Source organism: Poecilia reticulata, chromosome 4, assembly GCF_904066995.2.
Source record: "Poecilia reticulata chromosome 4, P_reticulata-male-v2, whole genome shotgun sequence".
NCBI classification, from domain to species: domain Eukaryota; kingdom Metazoa; phylum Chordata; class Actinopteri; order Cyprinodontiformes; family Poeciliidae; genus Poecilia; species Poecilia reticulata.
In genome coordinates, this window is record NC_088833.1 from 18165810 (window position 1) to 18187801 (window position 21992).

At 36.7% G+C, this 21992-nt stretch overlaps 1 protein-coding gene across 2 annotated transcripts in view; it reads left to right on the forward strand.

The window, feature by feature from the left end:
- Positions 1–534: 534 nt before the first annotated feature.
- agbl4 (AGBL carboxypeptidase 4) overlaps positions 535–21992 on the forward strand; it is a 327718-nt gene continuing 306260 nt past the window's right edge. Inside the window, exons 1-3 of one of the 2 annotated variants that reach the window (XM_008407873.2) lie at positions 535–667; positions 1992–2114; positions 21284–21408. In XM_008407873.2, coding sequence (XP_008406095.1) covers positions 622–667; positions 1992–2114; positions 21284–21408 — 294 coding nt within the window. In that variant the 5' untranslated portion in view covers positions 535–621. The remainder of the gene's footprint in view (positions 668–1991; positions 2115–21283; positions 21409–21992) is intronic. The other variant, XM_081606423.1, reaches the window with a different exon arrangement.

Genomic DNA, 21992 nt, shown 5'->3' on the forward strand with positions numbered 1-21992 from the left:
AGGAAAGGAATAGGGTCAGGCTTGATTGGCCCTGATGACATCTCTGCTCCAATTGTCTAGAAAATCTTCAGCTTTAATCAATCTACTGGATAATTCCCAATCTCTGACTGCTGCTTGCAATTATTGGCTTATTTTTCTCTGAAAACACCATTAAAATGGGTTTTATTTCAGGTATGGCAGTGATAAAACTGAATTATGCCCAGTATACAGATTGCCCTGCAGTGTCAATGGAAGCCTTGGCTTGTAATATTGCTATGTGCAGAATACTAATGCTGCCAGTTTCTGACACAATGCTGAACATTGACATTACACACTGATTCTTCAGTTTACTTTTGGAAAATAAATCAGGGCTTTATCGCGGCATTATGCCACTTCGAGGCACGCAACTTTGAATTACACTTATGTTTCAGGTAAACATGCAGCCATACTTATTAAACACAACCGAACCGTCTTTTGTTATTTTAAATCAGTTGTGCATTTTTTTTTTTTTTTTGCGAGGGCACAAAATGATCTACTGAAGGGAACATACCTGCACAGAACTGCTTGCAGTACAGAGCGACCTCTCCTCTCTTGCTCATTCTCCGTTGCCGTAGCAACGCACTAAAAGCGTCCGCTGTGCTGATGGAGAGGAAGATGGAGGAAAACACTGACAGAGCCGTCAAGACTGGTGTGTAAATACGAGCTTTACATTGCTTTATCCTCACCTTTACGCAGCAAAAAGAGATGCCTCGCCGCCCTGCTGCCTGGCGAATAGCAAGCGGGTCTTTGTAGCCGTCGGAGAGTCTTTAAACGTACGCTGTTGCTCGGTATGCTAATCGCCAAGCTAGCAGGTTAAAAGATGTAAACATAGAATTACGACACAGATGGTCAAGTTAGCAGTTTTTGAGCTAACTTGACTATCAGCCATTTATTGCATTGTAGAATATGCAAACCGTTTAGTTACTTCACGAAAAAACAGCATCACAGGTGCAATGAGCATGGTGCTAACTAGCTGGATTATAGTGCAGCTAATAATAGCAAAAGGTTGCTTCTATGCTTCTAAGTTAAAGCCACACTAAGCGATTTTTTTCTGGAAAGTAATAAGTAAACTTCAAACAACTGTCCACAGTTTGTGCTACCACTGCAACTTATATGGCATTTGCATGTCTTTCACCGGCTGTACAGTATCTTTAGGTAGACTACACCTGTGCACACGTGTGTTTATTTTCAGCCCTCTCATCTTGACACAGGAGTTAGCAGAGTGGCGTCCTTAGAGAGATGCTCCGATCTCGCAACAAGACAAACTATCTTTCCTCATCTGAGAGCTCTAATTCAGAGAATAACTGTAGCACCCCTTTAACACGCTGGTACATTTTTTTTTTTTAAATTGGGAGTGGCCATAAAATTGTAATCCAGTAAAAGCACTACTTCAGCATATTTATACTCATGAATAGTAAATAGTAACCATCAAGGACATTAGTCAAGTAAGAGTAAAAACGTATTTTATGAAAGGTTTCCCATGAACTGAGTAACAGATCATAACATCTAATTTAATATTTAAAAATGCTGTCATCGGATAGACAAAAATATAAAGTTTAGTGTAAATTATTTCATTTCAAAGACTTTATAAAAAATTACAATGACAAATCAACAAATTCTGACAGAGCAAACACTTTTCCAAATAAAAGTGTAAAACTAATACAATTCTACTCACCTCTGATCATATGTGACTATGTGTTCCCTCAGTAATCATATAGGAACTGGGAAGTATGCATTGAAATTATTAGTGCAAATTAATTAATATGAGTTGATGCAGTACTTTTTCTACACAGATTCTTTTACTCCATTTTTTTACATTAAAAAGAGCTGTATTAAATGATATAAAAGATTAAATCATGTATGAATAGTACATTTTTATATAAAATAAATCAACTGCTGCTGCTGAGTTTTATAGAAAATCTTAAAGAAAAGTCAGACTTATGTAAATTCACCATGTTTTGCTTGTTCTGCAGAAAATGAAGCTGGAGGGGAAGAATCCTTAGGAGGGAATGTCAACAAGCTGACAATAAGTCCACCTGGATACACAGGACCTCTACGGAAAGGACATCTGATTTTTGATGCTTGCTTTGAGAGTGGTGAGTAGCAACACTGAAAAACAATATCTGAAAATGTTTAGTAAATATTTCCCCTACACTAACTGCGATGGATCATTGGCTTTGGAGAATGCCATACTAAATTCAGACAATTTGTATGTAGCAAAATAAATAATGCCAGTTAATTACATACGCTGTATAAACTGACAGCTTTTTTCATCTTCTGATATTAAATCGGACTACATTTCCTGTTCTAGCTCAATTAAGATTGGTTAAAATTATTTGTTTGCTAAGTACCAGTAAAATGAAAGAAATAAGTTTCACACATTTCTGTATTTCATAGAAAAATCCAAACAAATCAGCGAAATGTTAGGAAAAGAAATGTCGTCCTTTACAAGTCTGTCTTTTCTTTGAAAAAATTTGTCAGATTCATAAGATGCCACGTTCATTAGCATTAGCACAAATATAACCCCCTTTCATGAAATACACTTCAAAAATACTAAATTTTACCAAGCATTTTTGTCTGATTCTGATTTCTAGTACATATCTCTTAGTACACTTGAAGACAAAACTAACCAACAGCTAACTTTTCAGCAAGACATAAGAGCTTGTTTTAAGTCAATAATTCTGTAATATTGATTTTAAACTATTCCTATGACATATTGTTTCACAAATAGCAGCTTTCTTTCCCATTTAATTAGGACAAAGAAATCTCCCAGTGGAAGTAGAACTTTTTCATGTATAAAATAATTCTAAAAGAATTCTACAGTGTGGTTTAAGGATAACAAAGTCAATGTTCTGAAGTTCCATCGCAAAGCTCTGATCTCAATTTCAAGAGAAATTCATAGTCAGAAATGAACATTTGTATTCAAACAAGGAGGGTTTTGCATGGGCAAAAGTTCCAGCAAACTATTGTGAAAAGTTGCCCAAAATGTTTGCCCCAAGTCAGAGTTTAAAGGGAAGTTCATCAAATAGCGCTTGTAACCTTTTGACTATAAAAAAGCAAGCTTTTTTCACTGTGCTTAACATTTATTAATGGCTGACCTTGGTGTCATTATCAATGAAAACATGGCCAAAATAGTTAGTATTCTGAAAACACAATCAGATTTCCTTTGTTGTCACTTTTGGTGCATGTTGTCTGCATAATGCATAAAACTAATCAAGCAAAGGCATCAAAGGGATAAGAAAATGCAGAAGCTAGCAATCAGTTTTGCACAGACAAGAACCTTGCGAAGGTCAGTGGAAATAGATAGCACCACTGCATAGACATCTAAGTATGTTACTTTTTGAGGTATCAGTGTGATTATTGGCCTTTTTATAAATTTGCCTTTTCCCCTGATGTCATGGCCAGAGGAGCAGGGACATTGATTAATAGGTGCATAGCTCCCACACAGAGATCAGCTAACATGCGAGTATGCCTCGCTCTGGTTGTATCTCCTGAATGATTTATGGTATTGATATTAATCTCTTTCCAATAAATGCATTACCAAAGTTATAACGGGGTGTAAATTGATATTTTTGAGCAAATGTCAAATTAATATTCTGCGACTGTTTCACTTAATCATCACCAGTTTTATCCACATTACTTATGGGATGCTGTGTGCTTTTTCTGTTTCTATTTACCCACTGTTGTCTCACCATGTAACTAGGAAGTCTGGACAATGGACTTGAATAATCTCCCTCTGTGTTTAGAAGGTTTTTGCTGCTTAATGCAGTACTGCGTCTGTCCTCTAAGCAGCCATACAACGTTTCCTTATTAAATAAAATTGTGTTCCATATTTACATGTATTTGAATAGAAATGTTAAAAGTTCAAACATGAAGCCCCTGGAAAAACTTTTGTAGCCTTGTCAGTGGAAATGGTAGATAATAAAGTGCGAAGAAAAAATGTTTATTGTATCATTGTGATGATGTTACAGTTGTTTTGTGAAAATAGTCTGTTTCATGGCCATTTGTATGTAAGAAAGGGGTATGCAAAACGACAAAGGGAGAATTTGAAGAACAAAAACCAAAAGTAGTGAAATGCCCACATAAGATTACAGGAAACCCTGTAGAAACGAGATGCAATTTGTCACATGTTCTGATACCTGAGATACTTCTGACAACCATGAAATTAAAGTCAATTGTGTAAGCATGAGGGAATTTTATACATTTTCAACCAAATGCCAGCTTGTCTGCTCACACCCACAAATTTTCTCTAAGACTGAGATCAGGGCATTGTGATGGCTTCTCCAGAGCTTGTAGGCTTGTCTTTTTTGGTTATCTTATCTTTTAGCTAATGTGTAACTAATTTAGTGGTATGCTTGGGTTCATTTTCCATTTATTTTTCCATGAACTATTTCTGTGAAAGCTTTACCTTCCTGAGTGATGTCTCAACTCAAGCTGTTTGCTTCAGATGTTCTTTCCTCTTGATGTCATCTACTTTCAGAGCACAAACTGGTCTGCATCAGCCACACAGCATGATGCTTCCACCTTGGTACTTTGTTGGTGGGATGATGTTGCTAAGCTTGCAAGCATGCTCCTTCCCCCCCCAAATGTTCCAATGTGGTTATTATTTCCGCCCATTATCTATACCCATTGTGCAGACCATCGTTATTATCAAACATTTTAATTTTAGGTTCATTAGGGCACCAGACATGTCTCCAGAAACTAAGGTATTTCTTCTTAAGAGCATTTGGAAACCACGACTAAATAAGATTTCTTATTTCATTCTTTCACTTAGCAAATTGAAAAAAATTTTATAGTTCTAACTGACCCTAAAACAGGACAGTTTCAGTCTGATTTACTGTCTGTAAAATAAAAATTTACACGTCTTTTATTAAAATTTCATGCTAACATAACATGAGGTTTAATGCCTCCCTCTTGTTGCTATCAACATACTCTGCACTCTTACAATACATAGTTTTTTTTTGTTGTGTTAGCATAAAAAGAATAAATATATATTTATTCAAGTGGAAACTGGTCATATAAATTCTTCGCCGAATGTGTAAAACCTCATTTAAATTTAGATTGTGCTCACCTCCCTTTTTTCAAGCTATGTGCTAACGAAGTCAGAGATGGTCAGCAGACCTTCATACAGCAAATGCATAATGACTTTGATTGTTAGTTTTGGGTACTGAAACCTTTAAAGGTCTGTTTTTAAACTGACATCTTATGACAACTAATAGAATTGTGTTGCTTTCCTTAATGTATACAAATGGAATTATATATATTCAAATGGAATTTGCTGAACAGATGAGGAAGTGATTTCTCCTTACAGAACAATAGAAATGAGAAGATTTTCCCTAATCTTTAAACATTAAGTTCCAGGCCTTTGTTTCTTTTAGTGGCTGATAATTATTTTTGCATAATTATTATTATTTTTTGTTTTGTTTTGAAAATTGAAATTACATTCTTATCTTATCTTTTCACATTTGTTTCGTTGCTCACTCGCACTTAGCCAAGGCTTAAAAGTAGATCGTGGTGGTGAGGAAAATTGCATCAAAGGCTTGACAGGAAGCAGACAGTGGTGGCTTTGTTTTGCTTCACCTCTGGACTGTTCTTCAAATGTAATTAAGCCCTCATTGATTCGTCATACTACTCTCTGTCAATAATGACTTACAATATGAAAGAAAGTCCTCAGGAGTGGCAAGTGTTTAATGGGATCCATTGATAAGCTCAGCTCATAGATTCATCCCGTCTTACATTAGAATCATGAAGACCTCAAACTTACCAAAAACCTTTTTGGTCTCAAAGTTGTAGCCGATGACGGAAACATGTCCTGAATTTGTTCAAATCGGTCAAAGTGTTGTTACCACCACTTACACCATTTTGAGTTGTCTGACTTACTAAGTTTAGTATTTGGTCATTCGTTTGATTCTTTTATTCAGTTCAGTTTTCTTTTTATGCTCTCAGTTCTAAACATGCCGTCTCCATGCACTTTTCAGAGAAAAAGGCAGTTCAGTACAATCCTACAAGCATATTTCAAGGCAGTTATATACATTCTGAATTTGTCCTAGTTATCAAACACAGCAGTCAAGTTCAGTTTATTATTCAAATTAGTTAAAACGTTTCTGTTCAAGCAAACCCAGCAGATTGCATCGAGTCACTGACTTGCATCATTCAAGTCAGAACTCTCTGGTCAAATCACAGAACTACTGTGACAGATTGTGTGTTTTCGTCAAGGTGGGAATCAGCCTACTTTTATAAACTAGGACAGGTGTCAGAAACAGTCCCCATTACTGAAGTCAAGCTACTTTCTTTCATGTGCATTCACAGGATATTTTTCATTGTGTGTGCCTGTTTGTATTCATCCCAACATGTTTGTTTTTTTTTTTCTCTGCGTGCACTGTATTTAATATATGTGGCCTTATCTTTTTCTTTTTTTTTGGCCTGCTTCACTCTCTAAAAAACCCCCCAAATAAATAGAGTTATAACTTGACAGAGGGAAAACTCATGAAACATAGAACTTGTGCATGTCAGATAGAAAATAATTTTGGTAGTACAGATGAAAAGAAAACATGGATTATTAGTGGGATGGTTGGCGTTTGGTGTATAAAAATCAGCTGGGGTTGTCAGGAGATATTCCTGTACTCCAGATTATGCTATGAATCAAGATAGTCAAGTTTCTATTGATTAAATAAGAGCGAGAGGTTTTTACAATGAAGCCTAATACTCACAATGACTGACTTGAAGAGTCTGAAACATGCTGTGAGTATGCAGGTCTCTGCAACACTTCATTTCTCTCTCTCTTTTTTTATGAAATAGTTCTGATGGAAAAGCACCCCAAAATAGAAGTGGCATATTTCTTTATTAGCATATTTTTCTGTTTTGTAAATCAGCATAAGTGAAATCAAGATTTGTTATTTTTTTGCCACCATTCTACCTACGCATAAAAATTCTACTTTGTATTTTGCAATGCAAAGTCATACAATTTATGGATGTTTTTTGTTTTGTATTGCTCACCAGTCTCAGAATGACTCGTCTTTATGGGCCTTTCAAAGGCGGCGCTACTTGTCTGAATCACTCCTGATGTCTGATGTATTGAGAGACTCTTCCAGGCTCTCTCTCTTTCTCTCTCCCTCTCTGTTACATGTCCTTGGCAGCAGAGAAGTTTCACCGCTCAAATCACTAAATGGCCTCTCCAGTTTTCCCTTTTAGCAGTTTTCTCTTCTCGCTCATTCTTTTCAGTCAGGAACAAAGTATGGAGATAAATTGGAGCTGTCTTGGGACTGCTGGAAAGACTATTGCTTCTGATTTATGCTATTTACAGACCATTTGTAACCATAAGAGATTACTCTTTATTATTATTGTCTGTTTTTGTTTTCTTTTTACTCCTCTCATATCCCATCTTTGACTTTCTCCGGACAGTATTGTTATTTTTATTACTCTATCCATGCCCTCTCACGTACCCTCTTATATTGAATTAACCCTTACAGTAAGCTTTCGTCAAAGTTCTGGAAAGTGGAAAAAAAAGCTCATGTCATGTGTGTTTAAAACATTTATTATTAGTATTTTTGAATAATTGTAGGAGGGATGACTAAGCTATAATGTGTTGTGGAGACAATCTTAATACATCTAGCTGCATGCTGGTTAAACATCTGGGTTTTTAGCTAAAGTACAGTGACCATGTTCCCTCTGGGGTGAATGTTGAACCAATGAATCGATTGCGAATCAATGTGTTATTTTTGTGCAGTAGAAGCATACAATTAGCAAACAAATGTAATTTCTGTCCAAGTATCTTGACTTTCGTTTAACATGGTTATATCTAATCACTGACTGAATACATTGGCTCAGTTTTAGTGGCTGGGGATGCTGCAAGTCGAAACCAGAACAACTACATTAAGGACTACAGGACTACCTTTGCACATGGTGTGTGTGCTCTACCAACTGAGCCACCCAGTGCTGAGGAATAGGCTGAAACATTTTAAGGGGAAAACTTATTCTCACTCCAACCTGCTTCTGCTGTGGTTCTTTATTGAATTGAATTGAATTCAAAAATGCTTTATTAATCCCAGAGGGAAATTAGATTGTTTGAAAGTCTTTCTATCTAACTTTGCTAAATCAATCACTACAATGTAATTGTTTGCTTTGTGTGGCATGATATCCAAACACCTTGAGCTTCGTTTGCTCCAAACAGCTCAGAAGTTGCATTGACTCCCATTCAAATCATGGCAGATATGTTTCCCCCAAAGGAGGCATGGCAATTTGTTAGAAGGAAGTGACACAAAACTGAATTCATCTGTTGTCTTTATCATGTGGGCCTGGTGGTGGCGTGACAGTCTGTTTTGCCATGGAACATATCAGTGTCATTTCATGAAAAGCAGACTGATAATCTTGTCTGACATTCAGGGGTGTTGCGCATGGTTATGTCTAATCACTGACTGAACACATTGGCTCAAATTTAGTGTTTGGGGATGCCAGGAAGTAGTACAAACAACCTCTGTGTTTTGTAAGTTAATTGTTGATGGCTCTGATATGGTCTACCCGTAAGAAACCCCGTCAGTACCTCATCTTTTCAAAATGTCACTAAATGCTAGCAGCAGCGAGCTGTTTTGAAAATTTTGAGTAATGAAAGGATTTTATTATCAACGATACACACGGTGTGACAATGAGATTTGGAAAGGTTGACGGGAGGAAAAACTCACACACTTGATATTATGGAAAATGGCATGTTTATAACTCAAAATTGGCATTGTTGTTACTTCATCTGTACCGAGGGAGGTGGTCTGACTCAAATGAGTCCAAGTTTTTTTTCTAAATCCAGCTCCAGGCTGTTTTTGTGTTCTCTGCATTTTTGGAACTTCACTACTCATTGGCTCAAAGCCTGCTTCTAGCATCATAATATAAGTGTGTCAAAAGTGAATATTACTGCAACCTGATTTCCTCATTGCACAAGTTATGCTCGCACACCAGGCTCCAATGATTCATCCAGTAATTTATTTCCTTGCAATTCCTGACACCATAAACACAGTTTCTGAGCAGGCGCCTCATTTTTCTTCTGAGACAAGATTGTGCAGTTTGAGAAAATGGTAAGGATTTGTAATGCTTTAGTGGTTCATGTTTTTCAAGCTGCCTGTGTTTATTCTGCTGATTTATGTAGACAACGTCGCTCTGAGATCAGCTTCATTGATGTGCCAGGGTTTGTTTGATAACACAAATTCATGTACAAAAAAAAAAAAATACTTGCACAGTGACGGGTGAAACACTGACGGGAACAGCATTGTGAAAGAATATAGGTTGCTTTAAAACGAGGCTCATATGATGCGGGGGCTCTACTCAAAGTAAAAGGCGTATGTTTCCACAGCCATTTCCAACGCCTTGGTTTTAGCGAATGCGACTGGGATTTGAAAATAGCCTATAGTAAGTTTATAGCAATCACATAGATTACTGGCATGTTTGCTTTAAACTTCCTTACAGCCAAATTGGCGTATGTTTACCACCCAACACACAGCAAGGATCAGACTGAAAACACCACCTACTTGTTAGAGTAAGTTAACAGGCTCAGACAATGACAGGTCAGGGAATACTGGCGTTGACACAGTCTCTGTTTAAAACCTAAAATGGTATACCTTGATACTGGTGAGCAGTCCGCGGTTACCAGCGCTATGTGAAGCTGTAGTAATTTTAGTGACTTTGTAAAATTGCTCAGTTTCCGTTTTCTCTTTCAGATGTAGGGACATATTGCTAACAGTAGTGCAAAAATCATTTAACAACCATACATAGATATTTTACATCCTCCCTGTGATTTTAATTTGACCTGTTGACTGTATTTCATTTGCTGAAATGAAGATTCAGTTCTGTGAGTGATATCTTTTTCTTTTTATCCTTCTTTAACTGTTGTTAATTTACCCTAAAATTATACTATAACAAACAAACAAACATTATCTTAATTTCCATGTTTGAAATTATGCAGTAATTATCTTATCATTGGACTGATTTTCTGAAATTGAATTTTCTTGGAAGGGAAACAGACATTACCTTGGCTTTATTATATGTATATAGTACCTGCGTATTACTTTTCTTATTTTTTCTGCGTTGCACCCCGTTTGGTAGCATTATCAGGTAAAACAAAGATTAGAAAATTCACTGGTTTCCTGCCAAGCATTTTGAACAGTGTCCAGCACTGCTCGCTTTATGGCTTGGCTTCTAGCCACTTCACTTCTCTGCTTGTTTAATATAAAACAATCTGATCAACAATGAAAAAATAAGTTAGAGGGTAAGCAAAAAAAAAAAAAGATAGATTGAAGGCTGGTGTCTTATGTACCAACAGCATTTTTCCCTTGAGGGTCAATATTTCAGATCAGGATCCTTTTATTAGTACACTTGCTTGCATGCGCATACATTTTTTTTACTGTAAACTGTAAAAATTTACTTGAATGACAAGACTCCTTGGCACATGTGTAGAAAAGGTTTTTATACCAATTTGGTTTTTGACTTATTGGTTATTGGCAAGTAATGTCTTGCCTCTTGTTTCACTTCTTGTCTTGCATCGGCTCCCTGCTTTTCTAAACTCATTACGGACCAATCAGCCCCAGGCCTTTAAGTGTGCACCCAGAGGGAGCAGTAACTGTAAATAAACACTACTGCAGGCTCTCCGATAACATGTTACCAGGATGATAACAGCCCTTCTTAGCGGGCCTGTTGACCTTCTCCTTGCCTTAGGCTTGCGAAGGACTCCTCGGCTCTTTGTGCTTTTATCTCCAAATTCCTCTCTACCTCTAGAACTTCTACTTATGATGAGAGGGAAGCCAGGAGAAGGTTACTTCAAAAGAAGGAAGAGAGGATATTTGGAGAGGGGAATGTTTTGAGTGCAAAACATAATCGAGCCAGAACAGCAAAGGACCCTTCTACTTCATCTGCCTTTGTAGTTACTGTTGGGCTTAATGTAATTAACACAGAAGTATTTATTCAGTGGTCACTGACATAGTAGATCCAAAGAGGAAAAGAAGAAGAAAGTTAGCGCAAAGAGGGACATGAGGGCAGAGGAAAAGTTTGTGGAAAAAGCAGAGAAGAACGGAAGATGACGGTGTCGAAAACTCTGATAAGACATCATTCAGTAAGCTAACCTAGCTTCCTAAGCTCAGATAACAGATGAGAGTGAAGATTACACTCCTGCATGGCTCACTATTCAGTACTAATGCAGAGTGTCTGACAGTAGCATGTCCAGAGCTGTGGGGCTGAAGCACTGTCTGGATGAGATTGATAATACAATTAAGCTAGTCCCAGTATGAATGCATCACTATGACCCATTACTACACCAACCTCTTCAGATGGCGCATACAAGTCTGGCTCTAGGGCCTTTTGGAAGGAAAAAAAATACAATTATGAAAGGCTAGCTGGAAAATGTGTTCTCTTTAGAATGTGCAGGCAGGCCTGTTCATCATCAGATATGTGTGGGCTGCCTGCATATCTCACTGCTGTCCTCAGGCCGAGCTTTCTTCATTTATATTGAAACGAGGAGCTCACTGGAGCATGGATGGACTCATAACAATATGATTTTTTCCCTTATTGTCTCCTCTTATTGTCTGCTCTTATCCTTGGTTTGTTGTATATTCAGATTATTTTCACAACAATTTCTACATATTGTCTGCGTAAGAAATGCATGCATTTATGCCTTTCTGTGTGACTGCATTGGATGTAGGAGTTGATTTAAATATCAAATTTCAATTTGGATCGTCGTACGTTGAGAAAAGGTTTAAAAGTACCTGAACTTAAATATATTTTAGCAATAAGGTATTGATTTTTACAGTATAGAATATGGAAGCTTGTACAAATTTTTAAACTCTTCATACATCATCTCAAGTTTCTGTTTTGATGTACTCAAACTTTTAAGATGGTCTTTGAGAATAACTGTGAGTACCTCCTCTTCTGGATGTTCCTGCAGTTCTTTTAGTTCCACGTTATATTTAAGATGATGTATTAAAAATGTTGAATCGTAGGTAGTCAGTGCACTAGCATTGAGTCAACTACTATTAAATATTTAAAGTTTAAGTTATTATGATGCTAAAAAGTGCTCTGGTTTTGCCCGTGTTCTAGGGAGCTAGCTTGTCTGCTTCACTGAGGTACATACAGGTGCATCTAGATAAATTAGGGTGTCATTGAAAAGTGTATTTATTTTACTCATGCAATTCAAAAAGTGAAATTCTAATATAGCTTAATTACACACAGTTATATACCTCAAGTGGTTATGCCTGTTGATTTGGATTATTGTGGATTAATTAATATTCTAACATTCAGTGTCTCTGACTTTAGAGTCTTTCATTAAAACAAACAAAATACATTTTAAAAACAACAATGGGAAGTTTTGTTCTGACCTGCAAAAATATGGGGACAACAACTTATGCTAGGACATTAAGGGTTAGGGTTAGGGATCACATTAAGCTGCAAAGAGCTAAAGAATCTGGGTAAAATTAACTATATTAATAGAAAGAATGTGTTATAAATAATGCTGCATAACTTTAGCCAAGACAGTGAAGCAAAGCCCATTCAACATTCAAGCCATTACAACTGGAGTCAGTGCTTCAACAACCACCTGACATGGAAGTAGTTTCTGATTTAGGGTAAGGAGAAAATCAACTGGACTGTTGATCAGTGGTGCAAACTCCTCTTTCCAGGTTGAAGTAAAATTTATATTTCATCTGTAAATTAAGGTTCCAGAGCAGGAGAACCTTAATTTGAAGGTCCAATGCAACGTGAAGCTTCCAGAGACACTGATGACTTGGGGACCCGTATCATCTGCTGACTCTGGCTTCATGAACTCAGAGTCCGATGAGTGGTCTAATAGTACATTTCATGGCACTTCATTCTTTCCTCCCCCGACAAACTTGATTGTTTTTGTATAATATTCTGGTTTCTGAGAGTCTTCGTTTTGGGATTTCGTTAGATGTAAAAGCCGTGACTAAAAATAAATCCTTTAATAAAACAATGTAATCTGTGTAATATGGGATACAGTTCTTGAATTGAATTAGTGAAATAGAATAACTTTTCATGGATATTCTAGCTTAGTCAGAGGCATCTGTAGTTCTTCTGACTGTGACTATTCCCCGCTGTGGGTAAAAACTGCTTCTTCAGAGCCTGTCTTCTGTTGAAACCATTTCTGATGAGATCGTTGAACGTTGTAGGGAAACCGAAGGACCTTATGCATCCTTAACTCTCTGTGTTAATATTTTTCTATATTGATTCCTAGTTTCTGATGACAGAATTTTCAGATTTTGTTAATCTGTTGTCGTCTTGTTTTTTTTTTTGCCTTCTTTCTCTCTCTACCTCATATTCTTCAAATTTTTAACAATTGTGTCAAGATAGGTTTTCATTAAGTTTCCCATTAGTGCAAACCAGAATTGAATTTATTTTAAAGTAAACTTTGGGAGTTTCTGCTTGTAGATTAACTTAGAAAGAAAAATATTTTGAGATTCTTTATGGCAACATGTAGCTGTTTCATAACATGTCTTGTTTTCTTGGTGTTTTGTGCGGTTTGTTTGGATCACATGCTTAATGGTATTTCTGCTGCATATGCAAACATAGTAATTTGGACAATGGACTCTTAATTTGTACTTTCTTTTCCACACCAGCTCATAATATGACTTTCTTCATTTGAATAAGTAAAAAAGAAAAGCGTCTTCAAATACAACATTGGCTGTGTTTATTTTAATAAACTTTACATGCTGTTCTAATTCTGAAAATACAGTTACACAAATTGTAAAACTTAAATCATCTAAGAAGCTATTCATATTTATTTTATGTTTGATACTAGTGTTGTAGTCCCATACAGACGTTTGCATGTTTCTTCTTGTTGCTTTTTAAAGACTTTTTTAGTTTTTCTTATTTATTTTGAAGGAAAGAGTGAGGTGGTGTGTTATCACTTGTCTGTAATCTGTGTTGCTCGATGTCACTGTACACACTCCACTGGCCATTGTCAGTGTCATGTTGTCAGATAAGTAACTTTAATTTTACGTGGATTAAACAACTGAAATAAAATGCGTTTATAAATCAGCATCAGTGCCTCTGACAGGTATGTTTAACATTTGTCATGTTACATGTATGTGAGAGATTTTCCAAAACGTTTTTTTTTTTTTTTCACAGAATAGAGTCAGAGCCCATCCATTAATATTTTTTATATACTTTTCTTTACCTGTTGGGTTTAGAAAACTTTGTGGTGACCTGTTTAATCTTGCCTCCAGATGATGTGATAAGGCATCAGGGGGAAAGGCGTGTTGTGTGAAGTCATGAGGCACGAGATTGATGTCGCCTTAGTGACAACTTGCCTTTAGACAAGAAAGAGGGAGACGGAGTAAACCCAGACGTTTAGCTGTAGGACTAAACTGAGCCCCTCACGGTTGCTGCTGCTGCTGGCTGGAATCAATTCTATCTTTATCAGTCCCACTCTTACGTGTCCAGGAATCCTCCTTACACCGCAGAGCAGCTGGGGGGAAAACTGATGTGTTTTCCAATAATGAAATGGAACACAGCAAAAAATACATTTAAAAAGTGCCTGGCTGGTCTCCCTGAGCTGTACAGAGCTCTTTGTAATCGCATGTCTAGCTTTTAAGCACACTTTTTTTTCTTTTTAAGACCAGGAAAATAATGAATTTATTATTATTTTCCAGTATTTAGTCAAATTGGTCAAAACTGCATATCAAAATGATATGCAATTTCATGACAAGAATTTGAATTTTCTTTTTTTTTTCATTATGAACAGAAAATGTGAATACTAATGTATATAATGCATTGCGATTTCAGGTTTTGCATCATGAAACCAACTAGGTATATCTTTTAGGTACAATACATTGAAGCTGCAGTATAACTTTTCTTTTATGAACAATATATATCTTTTTTTTTTTACATATTTGTTAAAACTGTCAATATGTTTTGACAGTATAACATGAAACAGATGATCTTTGAAAAATTACTGAGATCCTCTGCTTCCTCCTTGTGGTCTGACAGCCGTCTTCAGAGATACTCTGCTCCCAGTCAGAAACAACCAATCAGAGCCAGGAGGAGAGTCTCAGCACTCTCAATCATGCTCATGTACGTGCTGCTCGTTGTGTTAATGCCAGAGAAATGACTTACCGTTACAGGAAAACTGTTTATCTGCCGTTAGCAATGGCCATGCGGATGTTGGGGGGGAAAAAAAAATAATTACCAAGCACTGTCAGGTGAAGTCACTCAATCAGGTTTATTCAGATATTGTGTACAATACAGAGAGCTTGTAGGACAATCAATAATGAAGCAGGCCTGGGTGAAAAGCTCGGCCAGGCAGAGTCAACACATACGTTTTATACCAAGGATAAGGAAAGCAAAACAAGGGACGAGACAGTCTGCGTATTCATGAAAGGCTCTGATGTGGAGAGTTCTCCACAAAGCAAGGGGGAGGGTGTGAATGTGTAAAAAAAAATATTGTTTATAAAAGTTAAATACTGTACCTTTAAAGGGCCACTTAGTATTGTATAAAAAATATGTAAGGTTCCAACACTCAGCAATTATCTTCCCTAAACCAAGTAAACATATTCTCTCATATATATATATATATATATATAAAGGTTTCATGCCTCAAAATATGGGAAATCCAGTTTCTTTAACACTGTACTTTTATCTGGCATTTCTTATTGTTGGTGTTGATTTAAAAGTCATTGGTGTGGTACAGATTGTTTTGCTTGTGTTGAGAATTTTTTTTTTTTTTAAAAAGGTATCTTCAAAAGGTTCAAGGCATGTTTAGTTGAGTGACAACCTTAGCTAACACAGAAATTAATTTTTTGTTTGAAAAATTTGGATGTTGTTTAAATCATACCCCACAAAACGGAGTCTTTGAGGGCTGTTTTGGGGCTCTTCTGTAGTTACTCTCAGTTATTTATACTTTTGTGTATTGCCTTTCTTGTCTACATTACGAAGCACAAGATTCATTTGTATTTCATAATAGACGATTAAAATTGTTTCATATAAACTACAATTTCTCAACCTCCAAAAAATAAAATAAAAATGGGTTGTTTAGGGGATCTAATCTACTCATCACTTCAGCTGGATCTTTTTTGGACAGCTGCTTAAGTTGACTTAAGAAACAATAATCTTGTGTTTTTGTTCCAGCTGTTGGTATTTTACACCTGTTTATCCAACTCCATGTTTTAATCTTTCTCGCTGTATATTTAATGTCTTGTTTGGCGAAATTCTAAAGCACATCAAATTTTGTTGCTTTTAAATTTACTATCCAAATTAATAACATTGTCATTGATTTTAAGTAGTTTGCAAAGTTTTTAACGTTTTTTTTTTTTATTCACAAAGCTATTTACTGTTTATTTTAATAACAATTTACCCTTATTTAGGGTCTTTTGTTTATGGAGCCTAGCTAATTTTCATCACTTGTATTTTTATTGCTTAATGTTACTTGGATTGTTAAAATTGTGCCGTTTTACTTTGGGCAAATTTTTCAGAAATGAACGAATGTCTAGCAACATATTGACATTATCTTGCTTTTATTTTGCATCTCAGATTAACAACTTATTTTTCATTTTCTGAAACAATGAGAAATTTAGGGACAAACCACTATAAATACCTTTGTTGTCTTGTCCACTTTCTAAATGAGCGCTTCGATAGTGGACAATACACTATTCAAATGCTCATTTGGATTGTGAAATTTAAAAGACATTTAATTTCTTTGCAGATAATACAGCTGACAATAAAGTTAACTGCCCCATCATACATTACTTTTTATCTCCTAATTGTATGGACTGTTGTACTTACCCATCTTTAATTGCATGATTGCATGTGCATTCCTGGATGGCCTTTATCTTAAATTTGTGTTATCTAAAAGAATTGTGTATTAATTCATGGAAAATGCATTCATTGTTTTGGGGATTATTGAGAACGTGATTATACATCTGTGTGATTCAAAACCTTGCAATGTTTAGGATATGACAGGCCACATGTCCGCAGAGTAGAAAGCACTGTAACCACAAAGTCTGTCTCAGTGTGAAACAACTGGCTATTACTGTTTTAATGGCTGGCCACATGAGTGAGTTCCTCCTCTGGCCCGTGGCAGGCAGACTTGCACTTGCAGTGCAATGATCCATCTGCATGGCAGAAACTATCCATCCAGTGGATAGCTACAGGCTGCAGGTTGGCCCATTGTGTTGACTGAACACTATGACTGCTCCCTCTTGTACCTCTATAATGGGATTATATTAGCCAAGTTCTTTTGCGCCCTCTTCATCGCTCTCATCTCTGTCCTGCGCTCTTACACACGCACACACAAACAAGCACGTCTCTCTCTAATTACCCATGGGAACCCTATGTGTATGTCTTGGCCTTACCCTAACGTTAACCGTCACAATTGAATGTCTAACCCCTAACAGGTACATAAAACCTAATCATACCCTAATTCTGCTTCTCATCTTGCAACCTGATATGAATCCTAATTTGTAAATGGACCTCTATCCTATATTTTCAGTGTCATTCGGTCCTTAAATCATTGTCAAAAGAGATTGATTTTATGCGTTATAAAATAGGAAATTTTTTAATGATATCCAGTATGTAAATTTTTTGTCAATTCCATACTCTTAGTCCCAGTATCTCAAGATCTACTGTAACAGAAGGGAGTCACATACTTCAAAGACATGAAAGGACTTGATATTTCATAAAAACGTCTTGATATCCACATACAATATATCTCAGACTAGCAAACTACACATTATCAAGGTTGTTGAAGCTAGTAAAAGAATATTAAAGAAGATGCTTACATTTAAATTTCAGAGCATGATTGTCATCTTTCTGAGGTTTACCTTTGCAACACAAGGGGAATTTGGACACATCTATCCTTTAGTGATGAGAACCACAAGGGAGGTGCAATTTTTCTCATGAAATGAAAGGAGGTTCCATAAGCTGACATCCTTTTTGTTTTTGTAGTCCACAATGATGTGAAAAAATACACACACCAATCTGCACATTCATTCTTTAGGAGCTTAAAGAGTGAATTAAAGCCATTTACTTTGTAAACTAATTGTTGCATTCTGTGTTGCTGATACAAACATCTCAAACTGCAGCAAGTACAATAGTATTTTTCCTTCCCTCCTTTCTGTTTCTTTAATGATTTTCATGGGTGTGGGAGGGAATGGAGGAAGGGATAATCAGAAGAACACAAGAGGGTTTCTTTTCAGGGTTTTCCTCAAGGAGACCTTGTCAAGTGTAAAATCTTGTTTAGAACCAGCAATTGTGCCGCGTTGGGCTGCGGCAGCAGGTTTAAGCTGTTCATTGAAAACCAATTTGTTAATGTCTAAATGTTGTAGTAGTTTTCCCTCAAGGGCAAAGATTGATATTCAGCATAACCTGCTAAGACAGCAATGAAGAAGAATATTTACAGGAATGATACTCCAGAGGAATTATGTAAAAAATCTCAAACATTAAAAAAAAAATGTCTTGGCTCTTAGCTTTCCTAGTGTGTTGTTCATTAGCCTCACTTAACACAATTTGTCTGTGTTGTAAACAAACGACTAAGATATTTCTTGACAAATCTGATTTACTGTGACTGTCTCCTAGGGCCTCCACGGATTCAAAATGAAAAATCCCAGCTTTATATAGTTTGTCTTTAGTGTCTTCCATGACCGTTTCAAAAAGATTAGCCAGCCGTTAATGTTAGTTAAATACTAAATGATATGGGATTGATTAAAAGGGTCAGGCTACCAGCCCACCAAACTGCTTGGATCTGGAGGTAGCCACCATAAAATTAAAACGGGGATCAATGGCGTGTCATATCTCTGCTGCTCTGCGGGCTGAACATGTAATTCTAACCTTGAGGCTGTGGCCATCTTTCACGTCAGGCCTTCCAGCATCAGGCTCAATAACCCAGTCGCCCATGGCTACTGTCTGATGCTATCCAAGGTTCTGTATTAATAAGCAGAAGCAACCAGTAGTCTCCTTCTTCCATGTCCTATGTAAATAGCTGACACCATCAAGAACAGACTAGGTTACTTTGGCTTATCAATCAGAAACTTCTAGGAAGGGTGGATGAAAGGTTTAGTGTTAAACTGAAAAACACTCAGTGCAGCAATGGTATATACAGTATATGCATATCGGCTATAGGATTATGGCTGGTACAGATATTTTGAATAACACTATTTTTTTCTTCATGCTACCTGTGAGTGGTCAGATATATTAGGCAGGAAATGAACATTTTGTAAAAATGTGACAAAGGAAAGAGGGACAGGCTTCAGAATTTGACGAGGGGGAATTTGTGATGCTTTGTCACTGGGCCAGAGGATGTCCAAAGCTTCAGCTCATGTGGGGTTTTCCTGGTCCTACAGTGGCTAGTATTTATGAAAGGTTGTTTGAGGTAGGAGCAGTGGTGAATTAGTGACAGGCTAATGCATGGACACGTCTAGGTCGTGCTGTGAGCAATGAAGGCGGGCCCATGTGGTCTAATCCAGATGAGCTACTATAAATGAAATTGTTGAAGTAAAAGCTGGTTCCAAAAAAAAATATCAGAATTTAAACTGTTCCAGTTTGTTGTGCATAGAGCTACATTGCTGCAGAACAGTCACTGGAGATAGTCTGATAGTTTGGGCATTGCTCTGCTTGGAAGCCTTTGGTTCTGCCATCTGGATGCTAGTTTGACCTGTGTAAAGATTGGCTACAGACCATGTACACCCTTTCACAGAAAAGTAATTCCCTGAAGGCTCTGGCTTTCAGCAGGATGTTGCACACTGCCACAAAGTAAAATGATTTATTTGTTAGTGTTTAATTGTAATGTTTAATTGTAGACTTCACCTCCTAAAACCCAAGATCTCACTCATATCACGCATTGTTGGGATGTGCTTGTTAAATCAGAGATATCGATCAATTTTTCTGCAATTAGTAATTTATATTAATTAGTTGAAATTAAACAAGGACGAAAACACTTTCTAGTTTGTATTTGTCAGTTTCAGGAACTTATTTTATGTTTACGTTCTTAACACAATGCAGCTACGGTAGTAGCTTGATTCTGAGATAGTGAATGTTGTATATAGTGTTGTCCATCATCATAAAATAGATTTTTAGTTTAAATTTCATGATGCCTTTTCATTGGATTCTTTTACTGTAGCAGAGCAGTGTTTTAAGGTTTCTAGTCCTGCAAACTCACTTGTGGGTTTTCTATTCAAAGGCAGAAGAAGAGGAATCCCCTTTGGCAGTGTGGTAGCTAGACCATCTGTTTGTAATCACTTGTATATCCTTGCACAGGTTCTGCTGTTGTGCTGCAACCCGTCACCAGGTGGTCAACAGCACCCTGATGTACAGTTGTTAGGGAGCATTGGGCCTTGTGGCCCGCTTAGTGTGCCGGCAATGCTTACTCTTGAGCATCTGCTTCATTTAAACCAAGAACTTTAGTTACACATTAAGATGAAAAATTGGACTGCTCTTTTGTTGGATTTTAAAAAGGTGTGATAGTAATTTCTAGGTACAGCCTTGTGTGCCTACTCACACAGGAACATGTTTATTCATTCATACATGTCTCTGCTCTCACTTTAATAACATTTGCATGCACAGAAGTATCAAAGTGTGAGTACGTGAATCAAAAACCAGTTGAAACCAGGACTAACATTTGGAATCTCCCGGAATATTTAAAATTTTGATTCCCAGTCTGCTGATTGAAGAAGCTGCTGAATCAGAATCAATAGCAAGTCTGTGCACAGCCATGGGCAGAGTGGGCTTCACTTTAATAAAACAGCTGCCCAGTCAGCTCAATGCAGCATTTGCAGATAACATACATGATGCAAAGGACCACCTCTGGATTCATTGTGTAGAATTCATCAAGTGTTACGCTGACCTTCATCCGCTGCTTCTTTCCCAATGTATGACCAACTGCCTAACTTTATTCACTGTTTATGATTTTATATTATAGCTGCTGGTAAGTTGGACTTGGTTTTTGTTCCTTTTTTCTATGTTTGATTTTTTTTTTGCAGCGGGTCAGCCCATCAGTGTGATCTCAATAAACTGAGATGGTGCCTCACTTTGCCCTTGTCCGTCATTTTGACTGACAGGGTCAACAAATTCTGTCATTATCTATATTTACCCATCAAATTTTAAAATGATAATGACAGATTGAATTGCATTTATTTTTAATTCAGTTTGATTAATATTCAACAATGTGAAGACAGAATCCACACATCAAGCAGATGCATGCATGTAATCAGTAAATAAATGAAATTAAGAAGAAAAAAAAACACTTGTGTCCATCCACAGTGTAATTAATATAAACTACTTGTTGTTGTAGGGAATCTGGGCCGTGTAGACTACATCAGTGATTTTGAGTTTGACCTCTTCATTCGACCTGACACCTGCAACCCTCGCTTCAGAGTCTGGTTCAACTTCACTGTGGAAAACATCCGGGAGACACAGGTCAGGATCATCTGATCTTTTTTGTTGTTGCCAGTCTTCACTGTGATTTTTCAATTGCCTTGTTCACCCTTTCACCTCTTTGAGGTGAAACACATGATGTGGCAAGTATTAGGATTTAAGAAAATATGTGCATTTTAATTATATCTGCACACTTAAAAAAAAAAGGATTTGCACAAATGGAAAGTTAACACATATAGTAGAATTTCAGATGAAGTACTATATTTCTAAATGAGAAACTTTAAAAAAAAATTTTGCCAGGCAGATTACTTCAGTTTAGGTGCTTGTCAACACAGAGTACTAAAATCAAACAGTTAAAAAGCTGGTATCGGTACTTTTGAAAACGTTTTTGTTTTTGTTTTAGAACATGGTGGATCTTATTTTCAATGACTTGACAGATTTACAATTATCCATTATATAAAAGTAATAATTTACAATCCAGATTAGAATTAATGATATTGATATTCAAAGGCAACTTTAAACAAATGCATATTTTTGTGTTTATTTAAACTTTGTTTCCTAAGCACTCTGTGGCCCCGTTTACACGACAACGATTTCGGGGGAAAACGGAAGAGTTTTGTTGCGTT